At 42.5% G+C, this 23,172-nt stretch overlaps 1 protein-coding gene across 2 annotated transcripts in view; it reads left to right on the top strand.

Moving 5' to 3' along the window:
• LOC116941141 (uncharacterized) overlaps positions 1 to 22,585 on the top strand; it is a 134,934-nt gene extending 112,349 nt beyond the window's left edge. The window contains exons 56-65 of one of the 2 annotated variants that reach the window (XM_076066205.1): positions 588 to 844; positions 3,789 to 4,002; positions 5,171 to 5,280; positions 6,484 to 6,634; positions 8,981 to 9,115; positions 14,144 to 14,247; positions 15,575 to 15,667; positions 16,747 to 16,852; positions 19,419 to 19,556; positions 21,186 to 22,585. In XM_076066205.1, the coding sequence (XP_075922320.1) occupies positions 588 to 844; positions 3,789 to 4,002; positions 5,171 to 5,280; positions 6,484 to 6,634; positions 8,981 to 9,115; positions 14,144 to 14,247; positions 15,575 to 15,667; positions 16,747 to 16,852; positions 19,419 to 19,556; positions 21,186 to 21,272 (1,395 nt within the window). In that variant the 3' untranslated portion in view covers positions 21,273 to 22,585. Of the gene's footprint in view, positions 1 to 587; positions 845 to 3,785; positions 4,003 to 5,170; positions 5,281 to 6,483; positions 6,635 to 8,980; positions 9,116 to 14,143; positions 14,248 to 15,574; positions 15,668 to 16,746; positions 16,853 to 19,418; positions 19,557 to 21,185 lie in introns of both variants that reach the window. The other variant, XM_076066206.1, reaches the window with a different exon arrangement.
• The last annotated feature ends 587 nt before the right edge of the window (positions 22,586 to 23,172 follow it).

Below are 23,172 nucleotides of genomic sequence, written 5' to 3'. Positions count from 1 at the left end.
GCTCTATATAATGTGGGGAGCGGTAGTGTAGCGGTCACGGGTTGCACTACAAACCTGGCGACCCGAGTTCGAGTCTCGCTCACGGCCAACGCCAGTGACGATTATTTGAACCGGTCCGTGGCCTCCCCGAGATCGACTCAACCTCAAATGAGTACCTGGTGTGTTGTGTAAATATCGCCACCCACCCTCTCGTGTGCAGTGCCGGCCTTCATGAGGCGCCACGGTGGTGAGATGTTAACTCCCTTGTCTAGAACACAGGAGGTCGTTGGTTCGATCCTGACCCTGATGCCTGTATATTTGGAGTTTACACGTTATTACCATGGTCGTGTAGATTTTTGTTTTCTGGGTCCTCAGGTTTTTCCCTCCACATTTAGAAAAATGAGTTTAGAGTATTTGGCTGCTATAAATATTCACAGTTTAAGCCACTTCTTTGAGCTCTCACTTGTGGTCAGATCGCTTCTGAAGAAGAGCTATATAGCTGAGTGGGCTTTCAACAACCTGTTAAGGCTATACGGGGGGATCCTTGTATTTTCTCGATACAATACTAAGTTTATGTGTGTGTGTTGCTCCCTTATCCCACCCAACAGAGCCTCTACAACGCCTACAATATCATGCGATGGCTTTTCCTCGTCTTCCCCCAGTTCTGCCTGGGCTGGGGGCTAGTTTCCCTCTCAAAGCAGAGGCTCATGGAAGACATCATGAAATTGCTGGGGTCAGACCCGCAGGAAAGTTCATCGTTTGCCATGGATATTACTGGCTGGCCATTCGTGGCCCTGGCAGTTAATGGCATTGTTTGCTTTACTCTCCGATTGGTGCTCACAGATGAACTCATCTGGAAACTCAGGTTTGTGTTCCTCGTCACACTTGTGCATCCACTCACTATAATCTACCAATTGTATTGTATTCCACATGCATATAACCTGGGTGGCACACCAAATAACAACATTAATGAGGGGATTGTTACTATATGTAATGTGTGTAGGTGAACACAATTAAGTAATTATATTGCTTTGGGCTCATTTACCACAAGTATTTATGATTAATTAAGGATTAACCTGAGCTTTGCATACACCTCTTGTATAAAGTCAAAGCTAAGACCGTAAGGTAACAGTGGGACTCAAGCTATGAATGTTATGCTCTCTGCAGTCGGCAAACTTCGATGCTTACCGGTGTTCTTCTCCCTTATCACTCAAATCACGGCCGTTCTTCGTCCACCCCTCACGTTAATACCACAACCACGGCACAAATGCATTTGGGAGTTATGCGGCGGAACTGAGTTTCAGTGACCCCGTGACGAATGTGGGGTGCACGAAGCAGCAGCAAAATGCCCCAGATGAGCAGTGGCCACTCATCTGTCGTCACCCTCGATCTCATTCGCGTCATGAGCAATATTGGGCGGCGCGCCATGGTCTCAGCTCAAAATGAGACCAGATTGTGGCCAACAGTTGGATAACGTTTTGAACAGCGCGGTGTTTAGAGTTCCCTCTGCAGTGTGTGGATTGGTGGCACAACGCGCAGCTCCCGGGAAGCGGAGTGTGCAAAACACGTGAGGGGTGGCGCAGTTGTTAGCGCACCGCGTTATGAAGCCGGTGACCTGAGTTTGACCTCCAGCCATGGCTAACATCAATGGCGAGCGATATCTCATAGTTTCATAGTTTCAGTTTATTTATTTTGGTATAGCCCTGTGAGCCATTCGGCTCTTGAATCGGGTGCAACCGCAGAAAACAAAAAAACAAAAACACGAACAAGAAAACATCTTAAAGTGACTTTGTGCATGTGCAAACAGAAAATCCAGGAAAAAACATAAAAATATTCCTGAAATAGCACCGTACACCAACGCTGTGTGCAAAAATCCCAGTGGGATGCAAGTCAAACAACAACAACAAGAAAACTTAGATTAAGGCCATCAGTCTAACTCCATACTACAATAAACAAAAACATGGCCAAACCAAAAAACTTTTAGAAATCACCAAAATAAAGCCACAAATGCAATGTAACAGTGATCATCTCAACTGGTCCTTGGCCTTGCCCCCCCCCCTTTCACCATCCTACACTGACCAACGTGGTGAAGTATGGTCAAAAATCCCCATACACAATGGGGTGTGGGGAGGCCTTTTGCCAGTAGTGGGCTGAAACACAGATGTGAATCGTAGTCTATGTTTGCTCAAGCCTGAATGTCTATCTGCGCATGCTTTTCTTTGTAAAATTATACGTGGATAATTATGGTCAATTATGTGCTGTCATTGCTTATTTCTGCATGTGTGAGTTTGTCTATTTATCTATCCATCCATCTACCCACACACAAACGTGTGTGGGTATGCATGCATATTACTTTATATGCATAGGTCATTTGTACACCATGTAATTATCTGAACCTGGATCCAGGTCCGGTTCAACACAGTACACAAAATCCGTGATCTGATCCCATCCGTAAAGGATGTTGTTCCTGACTTACAGTACCCCGGTGTTTACAAATTGAGTTGTACCTGCGGTGACTGCTATATCGGGGAGACGAAGCGACATATCTCTGACCGAATTCGCGAGCACAAATCAGATTTGAAACACGGCAGAACGAATTCTTCTGCCGTGGCTGATCACTGTTACAACGCTGTGGGTGATCATGATATTGTTTTCTCCGATACCAAGGTACTCTCCAAACCTACCGGTTATTATCAGAGATTTGTCCACGAGGCCATCCAGATGTACAAACACAGACACAACTTCAACCGAGAGGATGGTTTCAAATTGAGCAACCATTGGAAAGATGTTTTAAATAATGTCAAACGTTAGCTGCCTTTTAATTGTACAGCAATTGTCAGTGGTGGTATACCAAACTTTAGATGTTTCCTCCGAATGTGGTGGCAGTCCACCACAGCCTTCCACTCGAACCCCCGGCTGCTTAACAAAAAGGCAACTTGACTCAGCCCTCACACCCACCCACCCCCCTTTCTGACTCCCCCCCCCTTAACCTCCGCAGCTGTTGGCAGTCCACCACAGCCTTCCACTTTTGACTCAGCCCTCCCACCCACCCACGACCCCTTTCTGACTCCTCCCCCCCCTTAACCTACATATAAACCCGATCGTCTCAGAGCTGTGTACTCTACACAGATCTTTTGCTGTGACTATTCCACCTGAAGACGGAAGCTTGTGTTGCCTCCAAAACGTCGTGATGTAAATTATTTTCTTTTCTTTTATTTTGTTTTACTTTATCTACGTGACTTGACTGAATTAAAACAAAAGAGTATGCACCGTAATTGACACGAATTTAAATCTGAGCTAAGTTAAAAGTTTCACTTCAGTTTTTTTATGCGGATGACCCCCAAAGAAGCCTCTTTTTGAAGGGCGGCCCAGGGAGGGGATGTGACACGGTTAGTGAATGATAGAACAGCAGTGGATTCTTTAACCCACGCGTAGCGTGAAGTGTTGCTCCATCATGGTCGTGGTTGTTCACTCTGCAGTCCAATTTCCTTATGAAATTGGCCAAACATTGGAATGAAGGATTTTACGGGCCTTAACCAAATAGTGAAGCTTTCCAAGGCAAATTTGTTTTGTATACAATATAAATACCATCGTAGGATGCGGTGTATGACGTTCATGTAATGTTTGTTGATGGTTGCCACCTCGGAGGTACAAAAACCGGGACTTTTAACATCCTGTGAAGACTTACAGATGTGAAGGATGGCTCCTTCAAATAAAGGACGATCCTGGGAAAACTGCGACAGGTGGCAACCCTCGTGTTGATCCCGTCAAATTAAATAACAATAAAATGTTTTTCGCTTCTAAAGCAGGTGGTGGCGGCGCAAGGCGGTGGAGCCCGGGCAGCCAGAGCTGGACACAGACGTGCAGGCGGAGCGGAGCCGCGTGGAGGAGCAGAGCCGCGTGGTGGACGCGGCCACCCCCGACGACACGCTGCAGCTCGTGGGGCTCCGCAAGCGCTACCGCCTGCTGAACCGCAGCTTCACGGCCGTCGACGGCCTGCACCTGGGCGTCTCTCCCAACCAGGTGGGGGCAGCGGGGGTTGGGGGTGCGGCTCCGGTGGCGGTGATGTTGATGCCAGCCGGGCGGCTAAAATGCAGCAAGTTGGCACATAGCACCTGGATCTGTGCCTTTAACCTCCTGCCAGCAGCGAGCCTTCCACACTTCACGTTGCCTCAAAGTGCACCTGGCCTGGCACAGGCGCCGTGGTGACCTCGCCGCCACTTAGTGGCGAATGGCGGTTGCTGTTGTTGTTAGTCCCGGCCCAATAGGGGGCACGCATGATGGTGGTGCTGGTTGCCAATTGAGGGGCTCTAAAGAGAAATGCATTCTGGCCGCTGCTGCCCATATGCCAATTTCTCCTCTCCTCGTAATCTGGTGCCTGGTCCCCATCCATCCTGTGGGCCTGATGCAGTTGCAGTGCCTGAACCCTCTATAGCTACACCACTTATTCTTACAATTGGCTTCATCACCGGTCTGATGCTGGCACAGTGTTTATACGGAGTGGTGGCACAGGCGAGTATTTCAGCAGCCTCGCTGTGTAGGCTTGAGACAGGCAAAAGCCACGAGCAGGATAATACTCAGGAAACTAACTCCAGGAGGACGTACAGCAAGTACGTTTCTGACCTGTTTGTGTAGCGTTTTCAGTTTTCTGCTGTCACATGTTAACGTGTTTTTACTGGCACTCCAGTGTACTTCCATACACGGGGAGTCGCCAGCCAAACATGCCCAAAGCAGGATCCTTCTGAAAAGGATGCAATGAGGCCCTGCTGGGTAAACACAAACAAAATATATTTTAATACTGCCCAACCTTTCACCAACACACAATGACCCACATGGTGAAGGATATTAGAAAAAATCCCAATTATTACTACAGTGTGTGGAAGCCTTCATACAGCAGTCGATTTACAAAGCACTTAAAATTATTATAATTTGTCATTTAGAATGATTGTTATTTTGTTTATCTGATGCTTATATTGTACAGGGCAGTAGTCTCTTCTTAGGACAGGTGAGATAATAAAATGCTATTATTTATTTACTACTTTCATATATTTTTGTTACACGTGCTGTGTGTTTGTGATGGGTTTCTTAACCAGAGCCAACACATTACAGGTACTCATTGCAGAATCCCATTACTGAATAGGGTTTCTTGCCTCATTATCCGAGGCTGAAAGGACATTGTGCTTTTTTGCAGTGCTTTGGGCTGCTTGGAGTTAATGGAGCTGGAAAGACGACCACGTTCAAGATGTTGACAGGGGACATCCAACCGTCGGGTGGAGATGCCATAATACGGACACAGAATGGGTAAGCACCTCACGACGACCGTGTAATGGTTAGCACGCTGGAATTGCAATCCAGAGTCTGTTGGCTCAATTCCATTTCCCGGCACGGCAGTTGAAATAATAATGCGAGATTATTTTTTTAAAATGAACTTCCCATTCCCCAGCACCCCCACCATGACCTCTATCTTGCCAACAGAATAAATGGGTACGCTACAGTTAGCAGATCACTTGTGGTGGGGAAAAGTGTGAGTACTCTGACCTCTGCCATGAGATTTGGCCAGCAAAGAAGAGTAGGACAAATACCATCTGGAGGAGGGAGCTCTCTAGACAGCGCTCTAGAGATATCGCTCTAGCGGAGGCCGTCCTGCAAGCAGTGGCGTGAGAAAGCACTTGCAGGGCTGCACCTTAATCCTGTAGAACAGGGAGAACAAATGGGCAACCCCCACTGTGGTATTTAGGCTTCATTTTATGTTTGCACATGAGTGCTGTGCTTGGCTTAAGTTTTTAGTTATATTTATCTTAGTTTATAATTCAGCCTTTGCTTGTAATTCTAATGAGTAAAATACATTTTTAGTCTCAGTGTTATATGTTCCATAGGAATTTAACAAACTGAAGTAATATTTTTTCACTTACGAACGTTGACTTTATGAAGCTTTAAATCCCAAAGGAAAAGCATTTCCAAATGTTTTTTTACTGATCTGTCATGAATCAGAATCACCCTCGATACAATCACAGAAAAAAAATCTATTCTTAATCAAAGTGTTTTGTCACCAGAGTTGCCCCAAACTCATTCGGGGTTACGTACAGCAACATCGCCCCCTTACTGTCAAGTTTAAGCAGACTGTGTGCATGAAACGTAATGCCTTCGTGACAGACTTTCTCGAGACCAGCGGTGGCCAACCGGCGTCTCCCGAGCTGCATTTGGCTCTTCAATCTGCATTACGTAGAACGTACTATCACAGTAGTAGCAAAGAATAATGAATGTCTCCCATGCTGTGCTGAAAACTGTCGATATACATACACTTTAATATGCACTTTTATATATATACACTTATATATACACTTGGCTCTTTGCAGAACTCATGGAGAACTTTTTGGCTCTCGGTCTGTGACAGGTTGGCCACCACTGCTCTATACGAATGGTGCGAATCTGTGATGTGCTGAATGACGCATGATTAAAGTCGGGACGAATTGCCACGCTCACTGCCAATTTGTCCACCCACAGTGCCTTGCTGAAAATGGAAAAGGCGCGGAGGACGGGCACGCTGATCGGATACTGCCCACAGTTCGACGCTCTGGATGACCTTCTCACGGGCTGGGAGCACCTGTACTGCTACGCAAGAATCCGCGGAATCCCCTCGCATCACATCGAGCAGGTGAGCGTGCTCACTTTTTTCCCGCACCTGCGATTAGCACAGTTTGTTAAGTACAGTACAGTAAATGCAGTGACTGTTTATTTGGTATGTTTAGTTATGCCAATTTCATATAGTAAACTAATTTAAAACACCTAAAAATATAATTTGATGCAAGAATGTGCAACTATGAGCTATTGTAAATAATTATTTCGTGATTATTCGGCGTTTTGAAAATCCAGCATCCCCTTCCCCTCTAAGCCGACGGTTAATCGATGATCTACTGTACATAAATACAACATACGTACATTTTACAGATTCACATGCAGAGTGACGAGAGACATCATTCAATTCCCTAGACATTAAATATTAGATCGAACTATTTACAGTAATTATCTATTACAAAACACGCGTGCATATATACATGTATACATGCGCTACACGGGTTTTTGGAGAAAGTGCTGTTTGCGAGCATCCATGAAGGCCAACAGTGGTGCACAAGAAGTTGGTGTTGCTTGCGACACATGGCCGTCTGCCTTGCTTCTATCTTTCTGATGTTAACAAACTGCATTGGCTACTTAATTAACATTGAGTCAACCAAGAAAGATACCTGGACCAGGTGCAGACGCCACTTCGTGTTGTCTTGGCCATGGCCAAGTATCAAACACAGGACGTTGGGATTGCGATGGGCACAGTGTCGCTTAGAAATAAATGGCCGCATTCTCAGTCGTTGCTAAAACTTGAAAGGCCACATTAGACATCGATGAACTCGCAACCCATTTGCTCATACGCCGAAAACTTACAAAGTGTATCATAATAGCGTTACACAGGACACGTATAACACCACGTTTACATAGGGTTAGGCTTTTCTGATAAATCTAGCTCCAGTGAGATTCATAGGCATGACTATACTCTATATGTTTCATCATAGCCACGTTGATAGCGAAGTAACTGTTGAAACAAAGGTTGGTTTGGGGACAAATTCATGAAGTGGCTGTAATTGAAAGTAAAATTTGGTTGTTAAATTCAAATTGCCAGTCACCAGTTATTTCAAGAACACTGAAGTTTTTAATGAACAAGGAAATCTGCTCTTTAAGTATGACATTGGCACTGCATGGACAATGGCATTAAAATCGCCATGCTGTCAGCCTTTTGTGAATGGTAGCTGTAATGGGCTACCATGCTCCACAGGGCCCTGTACGGTCGTGTGGATGAGTTTTCATCGTGATACATGACCAAAAACAGTTTCACTCCTACTTTTATTATCCCTGAATTTCATCATGGGTTGCATGAGGTATTTTTTTGAGTTGTGGGATATTACTGACTGGGAAGTACAGTACGTAGACTTGTTTCCCTAAAGCCTCTAGGCATTGCAATATTATATTTTGTAGAACTCCCACAGTGTGTGCGAAAACAATTCCCGATTGCAGTCCATAACACAATTTGTGACTTAACATTAGCAATGCTGATGATTGAAAATGATAGTTATAGCCAGCATACAGTTTTCAAGGCTATTTATTCTGTACAACCCATCGTTCAGACGTGTGTTCCTGTGATCGCTGAAAAACTGCTACGTATATCTTAAACTTGATTTGAAGCTTTCGTGACTGCAGGAATTACTCTATGGTTCTTTCGGATAACATTTGGGATAATATAATTTGTCATATTCCTCACTCCACATCACTGCGAATAATATAAGTTCTACTCGACACGTAGGTTTTGGCAGCCAATATTACGATTCGTAATTGTTTTTGAGGTTAGGCCACACAATGATGTGGCCAAATTTGACCCTCCCAAACCAAACACATTAAATTATCACAGGTACAAGCGTTTAACTTGCCTATTTCTATTGTTTCAGTAATTATAATGACTTAATTTGATTATGAGAATTGTTCTTCAGCTCAAACGTATGGGTGAGTGGTGAGAAACAATAATGGTTAACATCTTGTTCACATTACAGTTTAATTTATTTGGCTGTTTCGGGTATGGGAGGGCCTTAACGACATAACTTTGGTCAGATCGTTACTCAGTGGCTTTACAAATAAACATCTAAAATCGAAGCTTTCGTGACTGCAGGAATTACTCTTTGGTTTTTTCGGTAAAGTCACGTATAAAGAAATTAAATTATAATAGAAAAACAAATATAGTAAACTATTTTTTTCTCATTCATTCGTACCTGATCATGGTTGCTTGTGTTGCAATCGAAACGTCGTATTCTATTATTATTTAATTTATTTTCTTTCTACGTGACTTTATTGAAAGAACCAATGAGTTAAAAAACATCTATTATGAGCCGGGAGTTTTACTGCATTTAAGGTAGCAATTACGGTGAAGCCAGATCACACGAGTGATGGGGCTTGTGGTGTACAGGTGTCACAGGAGCTGGTCACGCGGCTGCACCTGAGTCTGCATGCCGATAAGCTGGTGAAAACCTACAGCGGTGGCACCAAGAGGAAGCTCTCCACTGCGCTGGCGCTCATTGGGAAGCCCCAGCTGCTGCTGCTGGTAACCGCCATGCACCACATCGTGTTGAATGAATATCCCCATCATCATCAGCTTCATCATGTAAAGTCATAATGAGGTGGCTGGACAGTTCAGGGGCAAATCTAGGCAGCCACCCATGACAAAACCTGGTTTTCAAGTGTAGAGCATTGATAGTCTCAGCCTTGTCACCACTGACCGTGCAAAAAAAAAAGCATCTAATTTGGTTGTTCACTTAATTTGGCTAAAAACCACGTCTGGGAAATGCTGTAGAATGAACGTTCCTTTGTAGCAGCAGGGGGTGTGGGAAAGTACGCCCCCTAAAGTGTGGATACAAATGGCATATGAAGGGATCTCAGACGTGGTTGTATGATGTCATGTGCACACACGTACTTTGTCTCACGACATATATACACATTGGAAAGTCAAAGTAGTTCCCCATAAAAACACCTGCCATTTACCGCCGTGAGCCAATTGTGAAAATTCCACATGTGGCAGGAAACCCACGGTTGACCAAGATCGTATTGTGAGTGGCATTTCACTTTCCAGCTGTGTGATCTTGTAACATACGTGCACAAATATCCGAACTGAAGAAATATGCTGCTACTATCATCACATGATAAGCTTTTGGTTATTTATATTTGTGGCTAAATGTGCTATCACTATTATCTCAAAATAATTGATCATGCCTGATTCGATTAATGTCTGTCATTGGTAATGACACTGCCCCCCATGTCATGATGCTTCCTATCTATCTCACTACGACATATCATGTGGTATTCTACTCCTTCAGTCATCTTGGTGTATATATGTATTCCCTCTCTATCACTACCATTATTATTTTGTCAAGCAATTGTTATTATTTTGGTGAATATTTTCCCCGTGTTCTTTTATTTGTGTTATCACGAGTGTAAATGTCTGTTATGTATCCTGGTTGAATCTGTGTTTTCACGTTATATATTAGAGTTGCATACATTATGCTTCTCACTGTGCTGCTTTCTGTTATTTCGTGATACTGCAAGCACTCATATTTGTCTGTTGCTTTAAAGCTACTATGAGTGTAACTATGCATATGCACATTTAAAACCTGTTCATCCAGAAACATTCAAAATAATGTAATTTTCATCGGGCCCCCAATGGGGCAGTCTCCAACTCACATTATCTAGTCCATCTGTCTGGCCTCTCTAATTATGTACTAGAAGGCCTATTCACAAAAAACGTCACCTATTCTATACTTTAGCACCCACACTTCCGATTAGCACGGTTGGCTACGTACAGTGTGACAGAAGTTCGACATACAACATACATTTGATATTTCCTTTGCCATTTGTCCCATGCGCTTGCTTATTATGCAGCCATTTCTGACAGAACAAACAAGAAATTTAGTATAAATTAGCATGCACAGCTGAATTGCTTGTCATAATAGATCAACAGTTTTAACGCTGTGCGTGCTGCGAAGAGTACGCGTGATTGTTGAGTTTCCTTTGCATGCAATACCTGAAGGATTCACTTTCATTTCCATTGCTGGAGTTTTGATATTTAACAGAAATTTTATTTTGATGTAGGCAGTGTCTGAACAGCTCGCAGTTCTTTGTGTTTTTTTGCAAAGGTGATAGATGCTTTTTCTACAATCTGTTATGGATATTTTACTGAACCCATGTTTCAGTCTTTACCATAATACTGCCTACGGCTTATTATAAACAATATTGCTTATTCGGGGCTGAATAGAAGCATTTACCTTCAAAGCAAGTAAAAATGTTACATTAGATATTACAGAAACATTACCCAACCACCTCCAATATGTCCCATGTTCACATAAAACATGTTTATGTTCAGAACAGCATCGAAAACGACTTGAATTGAATTAGTTTATCATTGTGTGTGGTATTGCTTGGATTGCATTCTTGATTTTATAGCCCATTGCCTTTGGTGGGATTTATGATTCTAGTTATCAAACATTTTTAATATCCAGAAGTATCTTCAAGCACGATCAAGCTATTTTGCATTATCCTTATAAGTCTCCCTTATTACCTATTTTATATTTGTAAAGTATAAAAACAAAGCGACTTGAAAGGTGTTTATCACACCATGCCACGGTGTCCCATCAAATCCTGCAAGGGTCCATTAGTTTGTTGCTAACATATTTCATCTGAGTCATATAAATGCAGGAGGTAGAACATTAGTGATGGAGCATTTCGCTTGGCCTTAATGGGACGTTTTGTTTTCCACCGTCAAACGATAACCGGTGACTTGCACGGTGCTGCAGTGTGAGCCGCTACGATGCTGAGCACAAGGGCGGCTGCCTTTGAATATAAAACGGTGGCTCGGTGACATTGGACACACTCTCACGCTCGCTTAAAGTCTCTACATGGTGGCAGAATGTTTCAAGTCCCTTTATGAAACCAAATAATGGGGGCTTGAAAATTCCCCATAGGGAAACAACATTCATCCCTTTGGTCAACAAATATTCCAAGATTGATGCTCCTCGGAGAGAGAGAGAGATATATGAGCAATTTGTGTCAGTAAAAATGAAAAATAGAGAGTCTTAGGGAGGAAAGGGCTGGCCACAAGTGGAAAGGTTTTATTTTAAATTGTTCAGAGTTCATCCAGCAGCAAAACATACATAATACACACAAAGTTCAAGAACAACAAGAGGTCAAGGGATTTTCCGCACAGATGTTATTTTTGGTCTCATTTAAAAACAGGGTTTACACACAGACCTGTGTGGATGCTTCGTGTGTATATGTACTACTATAATGAGCCAAGAATGTATGTGTCCCGCGCGTGACGTCACTACAAGTCGGCCAGTCCCCCTCATTAATAATCATGCACCTCCCCCTCATTAATAATCATGAGCAGGTGACGTTACTCCGCATCGAACAGCCCCCCCACATTAATAATCATGAAGAGGTGACATCTTCCAAATGGACGCCCCCTGTTCATTAATAATAATTAGTGGGTGACGTCACTCCACATGGGGGGGTGAGGCGCCTCCTCCCCCCTCCTCAGCGTCAACTTACAACCCTCACTACAAAGGCAGAACCCTCACGTTACGCGATCTCCGTAACGCTATTGAGACATAGAAGTAAAAAGGACATCATGATGAACAAGGGATTATAACAGTTAAATTAAATAGGTCTGTGTCACCACGCCCTTACAAATTGCACACTAATGGATGCAATGAATATCACGTCGCGGTCTGATTTTCGCTTGCAAGTTTCAGATTTACTGAAATACACCCGTCCTTGGACGGGCAAAAGGCTAGTAATATATATTGTGTGTGTCTGCCATGGCCCTGTACATGTTAAAGTATTGAGCACAAACTCAAGGAGCAGGGAAAATAGTAATCTTGCTTGGATTTCATTTTAATATCATTGCAACTGTATAGTTTTGATATTTTTTTGGAAAAACATTCACGTGCATTGGCATTTCAGATGACTGGATTCTCAAACATTAATAATGTATCATCTGCAAATGTCCTTTAGCAATGTAAATGTTCGTTCAACATTGGTATGCAGCTTGAAGAATGACGGAGTCTTATAACTGAAGACACTTCGGATTTTCAATCAAAATGTACAAACAAACCACTCTACCATAAACATGCTACATTCCAGCTAAAGTATAGTAGTATATTACTGTAAAGTAGTATGGTATATAGCACAGATATTTTGTACAAACCCAGTGAGATGGGAGTGCTGCTTTGATGCATTACGCTTGGATCCGATCTCATGGGTTCAATTCAGGCTAACCCCTAAGGGTACAATTTTATTTTTACAGTTTCAATCGGACCAAGTACCTGGGGAGGTTTATCCCAAGTCAACGTGGCTTAAAATCTGCCATGCTGAAATGAAATAGCTGGACCTTATTGCTTCTGACGTGAGTGCAGGACTCGCTATCCATGCCAAGGTGTGGAGGCTCATTTGGGTGACCAAAGGAATTCCGAATGCATGTTACAATCACGTTAATTTCAGATGACTGGATTCATTGGTAGAGCGCTCCAACTTGGGCAGAGATATCTGGCTGGAAAGTGATGTGGTTAAAACGTTTGTCTCGCAGTTTTAAAGGTTGCAATTTCAAGATACAGTTTGGGCATCAGAGCTCAATAAATTGAGTACTACTCTGTGTGAGGTTAACAGGAGTCATCCAATGGAAAGACTGGCCTCCACCATATAAATGTGGAATTTATATCAGTTGACAGGTCAAACGTACTCTTTTGTCCTTTTTGGTCACTTTATTATTATAGGCTAGTGGTGGTTGTGTGTTTTAATCACAGAGATGGGGGGGGGGGGGGCATTGCACCTCGCTACACCCATCCACTGCTGACGGTAGAGGTTGACAAGTAAACACAACTCAAGTCATGACCAAAAGTGATTGCTGATTTTAAAACCGTCGTCTCGGTTGAATTTGTGTCTGTCTGTATATATGGATGGCTTCGTGAACGAATCTTTGTTGATAGCCAGTCGGCTTGCAAAGTACCATAGTCTTCGAGAAATCAATTTTATGTGAGCCAGCTGCATTGAAGTAATGATCAGCCACGGCAGAAGTATTGGTCCTGCCATGTTTCACATCTGCCTCATGTTCACGAACACGGTCCGAGATATGTCGTTTGGTTTCCCCAATGTAACTGCTGCCGCAGATACAGCTTAGTTTGTAGACGCCGGGATATTGCATGTCAGGGATCTTGCCCTTCACAGATGGGATCAGGTCACGAATTTTTTGCACTGTGTTAAATCGGACCTGGATCTTGTGTTTGTTCAAAATTTTGGAAATATTTTTGGTTATCCCTGATATGTAAGGTAAGGTGATGGTTTTGATTGGATCTTCAGATGGCTCCTTCCTCACGGTTGGGGTGATGGCTTTGAGGATTGTTCAGTCAGAATATCCATTTGCCTTGAGAGCCTGGTGGTGCAGAATTTTACCTTTTGACAACGTCCAAAGCTTACGTTTACAATTTCCAGAACAACATTTCTTCGCATGAAGGGACATTTTTTTCCAGGACCTTACTGTCGTCACTGCTGTGGTCCAACAAAAGGGGCTTTGCTCTGTTCACAGGATGAGCCCAGCTCTGGAATGGACCCCAAATCCAAGCGCTACCTCTGGAAGACAATCACAAGGGAGGTCCGCGGGGGCTGCTCTGTTATTCTCACCTCCCACAGGTATGGACGGTGGCAACATCCCTCGCATTGCCTGCCGATCGTTCTGTCCACAGGAATTCCTCCCAGATCGGCAAAGTGGTCGTTTAGCCGTGGAGAGCAATTCGAGCGCCCTCGTAATGAAATTGCAAGACGGGATCATAATTCGGCCATTACAGTGGCACCAATGTAGCCCACAATTAGGATACAGTGCACTGATTTGATAATATTCCTTGACTGTACCATCAAAGGGAATGGTGTTGATCGTGTTGAACGTGTAATATTCTCATTACCATGAGCACATTACATTGTTATTATCAACAGCGTATCACTGAGGTGGTGCTTCGGCCTGACATTTGAGTCAGAATAGGGTAGTTATGAGATCAAATCGTGATTTGTTGTCAATTGAGCCAACTAACAATCCAGGAATAACAAAATATATACCACTTCAACAGTGCTTGTCCATTGAGACAGTGGCACTGACCATAGGAATGTAAAATATCCACCGCTGGTTTAAACCTGTATAGAGAGGAACGTATTGCCCAAAGCTCATTTTGGCAAATAAACACTTTTCATTTTCCCCATGAACATTAATATTCGTATGGGCAGCGATGCATGCTAATGATCAGTGGTTTGTGTTTCAGGTCATTGTTCACTGGTGCAAATCCAGATTCGTAATATGACGATCCAACCTGATATAGTGTGATGGATGGAGACGTATTCTTTCATATGTGGCAGATTCTTGAATCCAATGTTGAATTAAGGTTTCCACATAACATGTCAATCATGGAGGCTGATTGACCACACTTCACCACAATGGTCAGCGCAGGTTGTTGAAGGGCCCTAATTAAAATATCACACACCGCTCGTGTTAGCCCTGGCCAGGAATTAAACTTTGGTTGGCCGGTTCATAGCACGGTCTGCTAACCACCATACTACAACCACCTCAATGAAACAATGGCAATAATTAATCACGGTCAAACGGGTACACAAATGGTTGGCTAATACTTCAAATTATACACCTAAAGTGTATTTGATCCGAATTAAACCAACGGAGACCAGGAGTGAGTGTATACATTGATGCTGGTGATTGAGAAAAAGAGCATGTTAGGCATTGGCTACCCTTATAGCACAAGTGGTGCTCATTTCTTCTAAGACAATCTGCCACTACAGAACACCATGGCCAGCCATGGCAGAGCTCTAGAATAATGCTTTGGGCCATACTATAATAATAATGTTTTAAGGTATTCCTTGGGGGTCCAATAAGTGGCTCCCTCCGGGACCGAAAAGCCCATGGGCTGGCCGTGTGACACTCCTCTTGTGTGTGTGCGGCGTGTGTTTGTGTACGCAGCATGGAAGAATGTGAGGCCCTTTGTGACAAGCTGGCCATCATGGTGAACGGACAGTTCAAGTGCTTGGGTACTTTGCAGCATCTCAAGAACAGGTACAGTCCCCCACATGAAACCACTGCTTCATGGAATACAAATATTAATACGCGAGTTTACGTTTATTTGATTTGTTACACGGGTCATCCCGTGTAGCCAGTTTGCGGGATTTTTTGCACGGGAGATCCATGGTGCATGAGCGCGGAAACAACAAATAAAGGCAAAATATGTAGATGTTGAAATAATAATGAGAACAATTGTAGTAAATCATAAGTTCTCACCATTGAAAAATAGCTTATTGACTCAACGGGCCTTCCCTGACATGAACTGACTATGAATGATTGTTCAGATATTCAATTCCTCTAATGTAGCATTGTCGCGTGTGTCAATTGAAACATGTGGCATTAATACATTACTATTGAGGGATGTCACTATACACTTTCGCAGCAAACTGTCACAGCTTCCCAAAATAAACGTTTATAAATCAGCACGAACATCTAACATAATGTGAATAATTGTGATGTCAATTGGTGAATTAGCTTTGGTTGTTATTTATGTGGCCATCTTCTTGCTATCTAGTTGTAACCCTCATGTGCTCATACGCATGAAACCTCACACTGTGACTACAAAACTAACCAATATGCCAATATCCTTTGTCTCTACTGTGTAGCGTAGCAAGTGCTGTTAGTGAGCTCCTTATTAGGAACAGCATGGCTGCATTAATCTCTGGCAGGGTGGGCGGGAATGTGTTTCAGAGATCTCTCGCTGTAAGGGATCTCATAAGTAGTTCTGAAATGTCTGCTCTGTGAGAGATCTAAATTGAGTCTTAATCTCATGAAATTACACTGCAATCGCTATCAGGATAGGATTACGAAGAAATTATGAAATATGAATGGTGAGAAATAATGCAACACAGTGGCACACAAAGAGGTGCTTTGCTAATGCAAAGTGTTACACGCACCGCACGATGTACTAATTTCCAGTGACACTATCCATCCATGTCTGGAAACTGAACCCAGGTGACTGTGTTCCGACTGCTCCGAGTGTGCCTACCACCTGGCTACCACTCCCCATGGTGTACACACATATCTGGCACAGTGACCTGCATCATCTGTTTTTGTCTGTTTACCTGCAACAGGTTTGGCAATGGGCATATGATCAAGCTGCGGTTGAGCAGCGGTAATTCCAAAGTCACAGAAGTTACAGAGTTCATCACATCTCACTTCCCAGGCGCCTACTTAAAGGTATGAGGCATTGCACCAAGCCATTACCAGCTTTGCAAAAACCTCCAGCCATTAAATCAAGCAGAGGGCTGGATATAGCCAGAATGATGCCGAGTGTTACAACACAAGTTGGATTAAAAATGTGTATATACAAAACTAGTTCAATATGCCTTTTGGCGTCCTCTGGTCTAACACCGTTTTGAGATGAGGCTTAAAAGAGAGCTGTCTTTGGTGTGGACCAATCAGTTTCAAAGACAATGCATATGTTATCAGAGTATGTTTTTTTTTGCATTCTGACCACAAGCATTGTGGTTAATGCAGACATGATTCCTTGTAAAAGATTTCAGTTTGGTGTTTTAACATCTTAACGCAGCTGTTTTGTTGCCAGATTAAAGGGGAAAACCTATTCTCATAGTTCAATATGCTTAAAGGGAATCTATTTACTATAGAGAAGATTTAAGAATAATTCTACCTTCATAAAAATAAATAAAGATGCGGCCATGGACTAACCTTCCCATATTACTGTTGGCAAAAGGCCTTTACTATAGGAAGTTCTGGAGAGCCCCTTATCGAGAGTAATTTTAGCCTTTTCATCCACACTGGCCAAGACGTCTTGAAAAAGGTGGGAGTACCCACACTTTAGCCCATGACACGCTACCTGATGGTCTACTAACTGTGGTGTTACCCATTTATACTGTTGCCATGGACAAGAGCTGGGTATATTTAAGAAACCTCCTGAAAGTAATCTAAATACGTTCATAACAACAAAAACTTTACCATTCTTTCAACTGCAGTGTCGGGAGACCGATTTAGTAGCCAGTGTACTAATCATCACGGCAACATCCCTTACATTGATGCACGAGATACGAGTACAAATATTGTTCGGATACTTCGGCAGGTGAAAGCTGCTGATATGGTTTATCTCCAGAACTAAACTGTATAAAAATACACATACATTCTGGTGATATACATGAATCTCAAACACTGGTTTCATGTGATTGGGCACAATGTGTGATAATAATAATCACCGTATTGTATATTACACTTGTCAAGGTTATAGGACGACATTTTGGAGGTGGTCCTTGAATAATGTATTACCAACTTATTAAATCTAAATTGTGTAATACACATAAACCGGCATCAATGAAAAATTCTGCCATTAATAAATACATTTGGTAATGATCTAGTTCAGGGGTCACCAAACTACGGCCCGCGGGCCGAATTCGGCCCGCGACGTCAGTCCATCAGGCCCGCCGACGGTACTTGAATGTGGTTGATAAAACGTATGGAACACGAGACGTTGTGATACAATTTAAATGTAAATATTATGTTTAGAATACTAGGAGATCTTCACGCGTGCGGAGACCTCCTGACTGCTATGTGTCCTTAAATGTGCTATTTTAAATGTTAAATTATCGTATCTAGATTTTCTTGTTTATTGTAATGTTTGCTTATTTCGCGCCATCCCAAGTCCTTCCCCGGCTCGTGGTAGCTCCGCCTACGCTCTGACGTTACCATGGTTTCCATGGCAACGTCATGGCAACACGTTACCATGGTTTCCATGGCAACACACACAAACACGCATCTTTCCCGCCCCCAGATTTTCCAGCTGTCAACACAGGTCCGACGCTCCAGAATATTTATTTATTTATTATGCGGCCCGCGCTCATCATTCTTTCAGTTATCCGGCCCACTGTGAAAAAAGTTTGGTGACCCCTGATCTAGTTTAAGCTGCTTTGTAGCGAAGGAAGCTTAAGTTTATGAAACCATCAAAGCAATATCACCATGATGTGGATATCTACCATTCTAGAGTGTGCCTTCAGGCACTGACAGGCCAGGTGGACACGATGGTTAAAATTGCTAAATGTATATCCTGGTCCAAAAGCAACTTGTCGATAAGTGGTCTTCATTCCATCTACATAGCTGGGCCACATTCGATGCCCAACCCGAATTTGAACTTCCAGCCTTATAATTAAATACAATTTTAATAATTGTATATATATATTTTTTCCAGTTACTTGTAAGGTTATTTACAACCTCAAAATCACATTTACAAATCGATATATTTGCTGTTGATTGAGTGTGATTTTAAGTGGTGTGTTTCTATCATTTCTCACGGGTGCAATGCAATGACAGTATTAAGTGAATAATCCCTACTGCTTCACTCCTATATGTACACACACAGCAGTGTGGGTTTATGCATCCAAATTGCAAATGTTCACACCACTTTCATAGTTAGTGTGCAAAAAGTGGGATGTAGTGTACACAGATAATCGACAAGATCACATCATATTTGACCGCATTAATTTTGTAAAAAAAAAAATGCATACTCGCTTAAAGCGGCAGGAATAGAATACTTGAGTAGAAAACTTGAACAGAATGTAATCATGCTCAGCGAATGTGTGAATTCTAAAGGTCCACAGATGAACCATTATCACACGTAAAATGTCACTTCTGATTTCATACAGCAGCAACACAAGCTAAGCTGTAAAGTTGCTGTTTTGTAGTGCTATCTGGCAGATTATGCTATGTTATTTTAAGCTGGTATGTGGTTTATCACTGTGCATTGTGACATTTGACTTTTTAGGAACAGCACATAAGCCAACTGGAGTTCCAAGTTCCTAGCAATGCAGGAAAACTCTCTGAAATATTCATTGCCTTGGAGAAAGAGAAGGAATCTCTGAGTATCCAGCATTACTCCATCAGCCAGACAACACTGGACCAGGTAATATGATGCAACAGATTCAGAGGTTAAGGTGCACTTTTGAAATCACTTGCTCATGCCACTGCGTGTGGTCATCTCTGAAGGGAGTTCTAGAGAGCTCCTCTAGAGGGTATTTGTATGTACGTATGTTGAAGTTATTTTGCACCGTACGTAGCCAACTGTGGTAATCAAAGGTGCAGGAGAAGTACAGCAAAATAAACACAAAAAGCAGTTTTTATGGCCTACTCTTTCACAATGACCAGACGTCTTGGAAGAGGTGGGAGTACCCACACTTTCTAGATTTGAAGCTTTCGTGACTGCAAGGATTCATACTCTTTGTTTTTTTCGGTAAGGTCACGTAGGTAAAACAAAATAAATGAAAACAACTAAAATAAAATCACGACGTTTCGGAGGCAACACAAGCTTCCGTCTTCAGGTGGAAGCTTGTGTTGCCTCCGAAACGTCTTTATTTAATTGAGTTATTTTCATTTATTTTATTTTACCTCCGTGACTTTACCCACACTTTACCCCACCACACACTCCTGCTGATCGACTCGCTGCAGTGAACCCACTTTTAGTGCTGGGTGAACAGAGGCGGGCGAGAGTTTAAGAAACTCTCCCCATTGTGTGAGAAACTGCGGCGCTAAGAGATCAAACCGAAACGGCGACCTCTGAACCGGGACCAGCGGACCGTAGCACCACGGCAGCATCGCTGGAATTATAAGCCGTGTCTCAATCTGCCTTTGTCATAAAATCTGATATTGATGACTTTCTCTTTAAACAGTTACTCATTGAAAGTCGCTTATTTGCTTGCAAAGCATTGCCTGTATAAATGTTGAACCTTGCCAGACAATGTTAAGAACATGATTAATGCAACTGGCCTTAAGCCACACAAAACGTGTGCAGTCCGTGACATCTACGGAGCATTTTCTTACCCTGCAGAAAGTGTACACAATTTTGCACATCGCCTGTACTCCCGCCAGCTTGCGCTTCTCAAATCAAATCACGTACGGATCTTTAATGGTCTCTACCTCATTAGCGTTCATCAGTAGAGCGTAGACAATTCTTTACTGCTGCTGCTGCTGCATTGTGCCTGAGGGCCCAAGTATAGAAAATAGCCTTTTACTCTTTCACCCATAGAATGAATGGGAGAGACACACACAGCCTCGAGGCTGCTACGTAAATACCCACGCCTAACAAGATTGAACCCATTGACTCAAAATGAATGAGAAAGGCCAGGACAACAACATCGTATAGCCGCAGCGTAGCAGGTTGCAAACAGATGTACCAACAATGGAGCAGTTTTGTTCTAATGAAAACCCTTAATGAGGCATTTAACTGTGACACAAAGGCTTAAATGTCTTTGTGACAAACAAATAATGGCCATCATTTTAGCTCTATCGGTATGCGGTCTGCTAAAGGCTGTTCATAAAAACATGCACATATGTTATGGGGCATTATGAATTATGCATGGGGTTCGCATTTCCTGCATTTCGTGCTCACAATTTACTGCATTTGTCAATCTGGCTTTGCCCCGTTCTCTACAATCATTGGCCAGCACAGGGCTTCTTAGGTACTTAATCTGCCACCTGCTGTTACCCTTCGCCGAGTGCTAATGCTGGCTCTCTCTCTCTCTGTGGCACGTGGCAGGTGTTCATCAACTTTGCCCGGCAGCAGATTGATATGGAAGAGGAATCCAGCAACGCAGACGCTCGTCCGCCTGTGCCGACCGTTTAGGAAGCCTCGCCGTACCGCTACCACGCACACGCCACAGCTGTCCCACGCCCGGGCCAAATCACGGCTGAGTTTGACGGGTTTTAGCGTTGTTGTTGTTGTTCTAACCAAGTGCATCAGAGCCTAATTATTTCCTTGCATTTTGCATAATTTCGAGACCCCCCCCCTTCTAAACCAGTGACGTTTTCAATGTTGTCAACTGGGATATTGTTTCTAAAATCGAAAGGAAGTTATGAACTATGCACACTATTTGTAATAAAAAAAAAAATTTGGATTGTATTTACCTCAACGATCGTTTTGAAAATTGTTTTTATTGTTTCGTGTTTTTAAACTGCAAATGTGTATTAATAAATTACGGTATAAGCTAGTCAGTGATTACACTGTACATAAAGCTATACAGATGATACATACTGTAAAATAGCACTTCATGCTGCAGATATATTAAATTTCTTTGCAAAAAAATAATGAAGTACACTTTAGCTTTGCACAATAATTATATATGTTGTAGAAGTGGCTTTCAGTCATTGAATTGTATCACTATGGAGATGTTTCTTAATTAAGTAAACTTGTACTGCGAGCCTAATGACAAGATGTGTGACATGGTCTCAGCTACAGTTGGTAGCTCTGGAATGCAGATTCAGAAATTTGAAGTTTCTCTTGACAAATGAACTATCTGATGTAATAGAAAGCAAGAAGACTTGACGATTACTTTGTCCATCAGCATAATTACATGCACCTGGTTTAACATTGCGACCTAATTGGTACACGTATGCACCGAGAATCAAGGTACAGTGCTTCTTTTGCCTTGGGAGTTTACTTTGCTAGCATTCAAAGATTATTGTTATACAGAGACAATGTTTAATGCATTCAATCTACAGATAACGCCTGTGTCTAGCAACCATCTCCTGTTTAAGGGGAATTGTTAAGAAAACACATGCATTTATTTCTTACAGCTAAGCACTCGAATTAGAATGTACTTAAATGCCAAAGCAGTTATATACTGGATTGTTTTAAGAGCAACTTTTTATCACAAGTTTTCAATAATGGCATCTTTATGTGAACTCAAGGTTTTATTTTCAATGAATGAAGCTTTGTGGGTTAATGGCGAATGCAATGCAATTAAAATAAATGCAATAATGCAACATTGTTGTGCGAGAATAATGGAAAGTAAAATGAATAGAAATAAACAATTATGTTGTGTATATTTTGAAATAACTAATTTAATAAACAATCGTTACAAAAAAATCTGGTATGCGAACACATTTCGTGATTTGTCCTTGAATGTTGTACTCTGTCATATGCATGAGGAATACCCCCAAATAATCAAGTGCCCTATTTTTATCCCGAAACCCTTTCAAATAATATTTTTGGAACATCAATGGCTCAGTTCAGATAAGGTGGACTGACTGGGCTGCCCTTGTTGATCTGTTTCGCCCTGGAAGGATGCCCTACGTGGGCAAAGCGTTGAGAATTCCACTGCTGTCTGTGCCAGACAAAAAAACACATGGTGAGGTTTTTGGGTGGCGGAATGGCCGAGTGGTCACTATTTAGTGTCTTCAAAACATCGACGCAGTTTCATGCTCGCGTTGTTACAACCGGGCGCTCTGATTCTTTTTTCGTGCCTGAAGAGTTTCGGCCATTTATGTCCGTGAAATTGTGTGCGTTTTACAAGTTGTATTTTATTATTATTATTACCGGTATGGTTACGTGACATTGTTCAGAAACAGTGTCATGAATTAAAATCTGTGCCAAGAAGCGTGGCGAGATGGGTGCTGTGAGAGCCAAAAAGAGGAACACGTGGGTGAGTGTAAATATGCAGGTTAACGACATCAGCCAACGTATGAGGAAAAGTAAGAGAGCTTGGGCAGGACTCGTCACGGAGAGAAGGGGCGATGGAGATGGT

The sequence above is a fragment of the Petromyzon marinus genome, chromosome 10 (assembly GCF_048934315.1).
Source record: "Petromyzon marinus isolate PM22_M1 ecotype Great Lakes invasive population chromosome 10, UKy_Petmar_22M1.pri1.0, whole genome shotgun sequence".
Lineage (NCBI taxonomy): Eukaryota > Metazoa > Chordata > Hyperoartia > Petromyzontiformes > Petromyzontidae > Petromyzon > Petromyzon marinus.
Note: the sequence above shows the minus strand (reverse complement) of the source record. Positions and strands in the feature narration are given on the sequence as shown.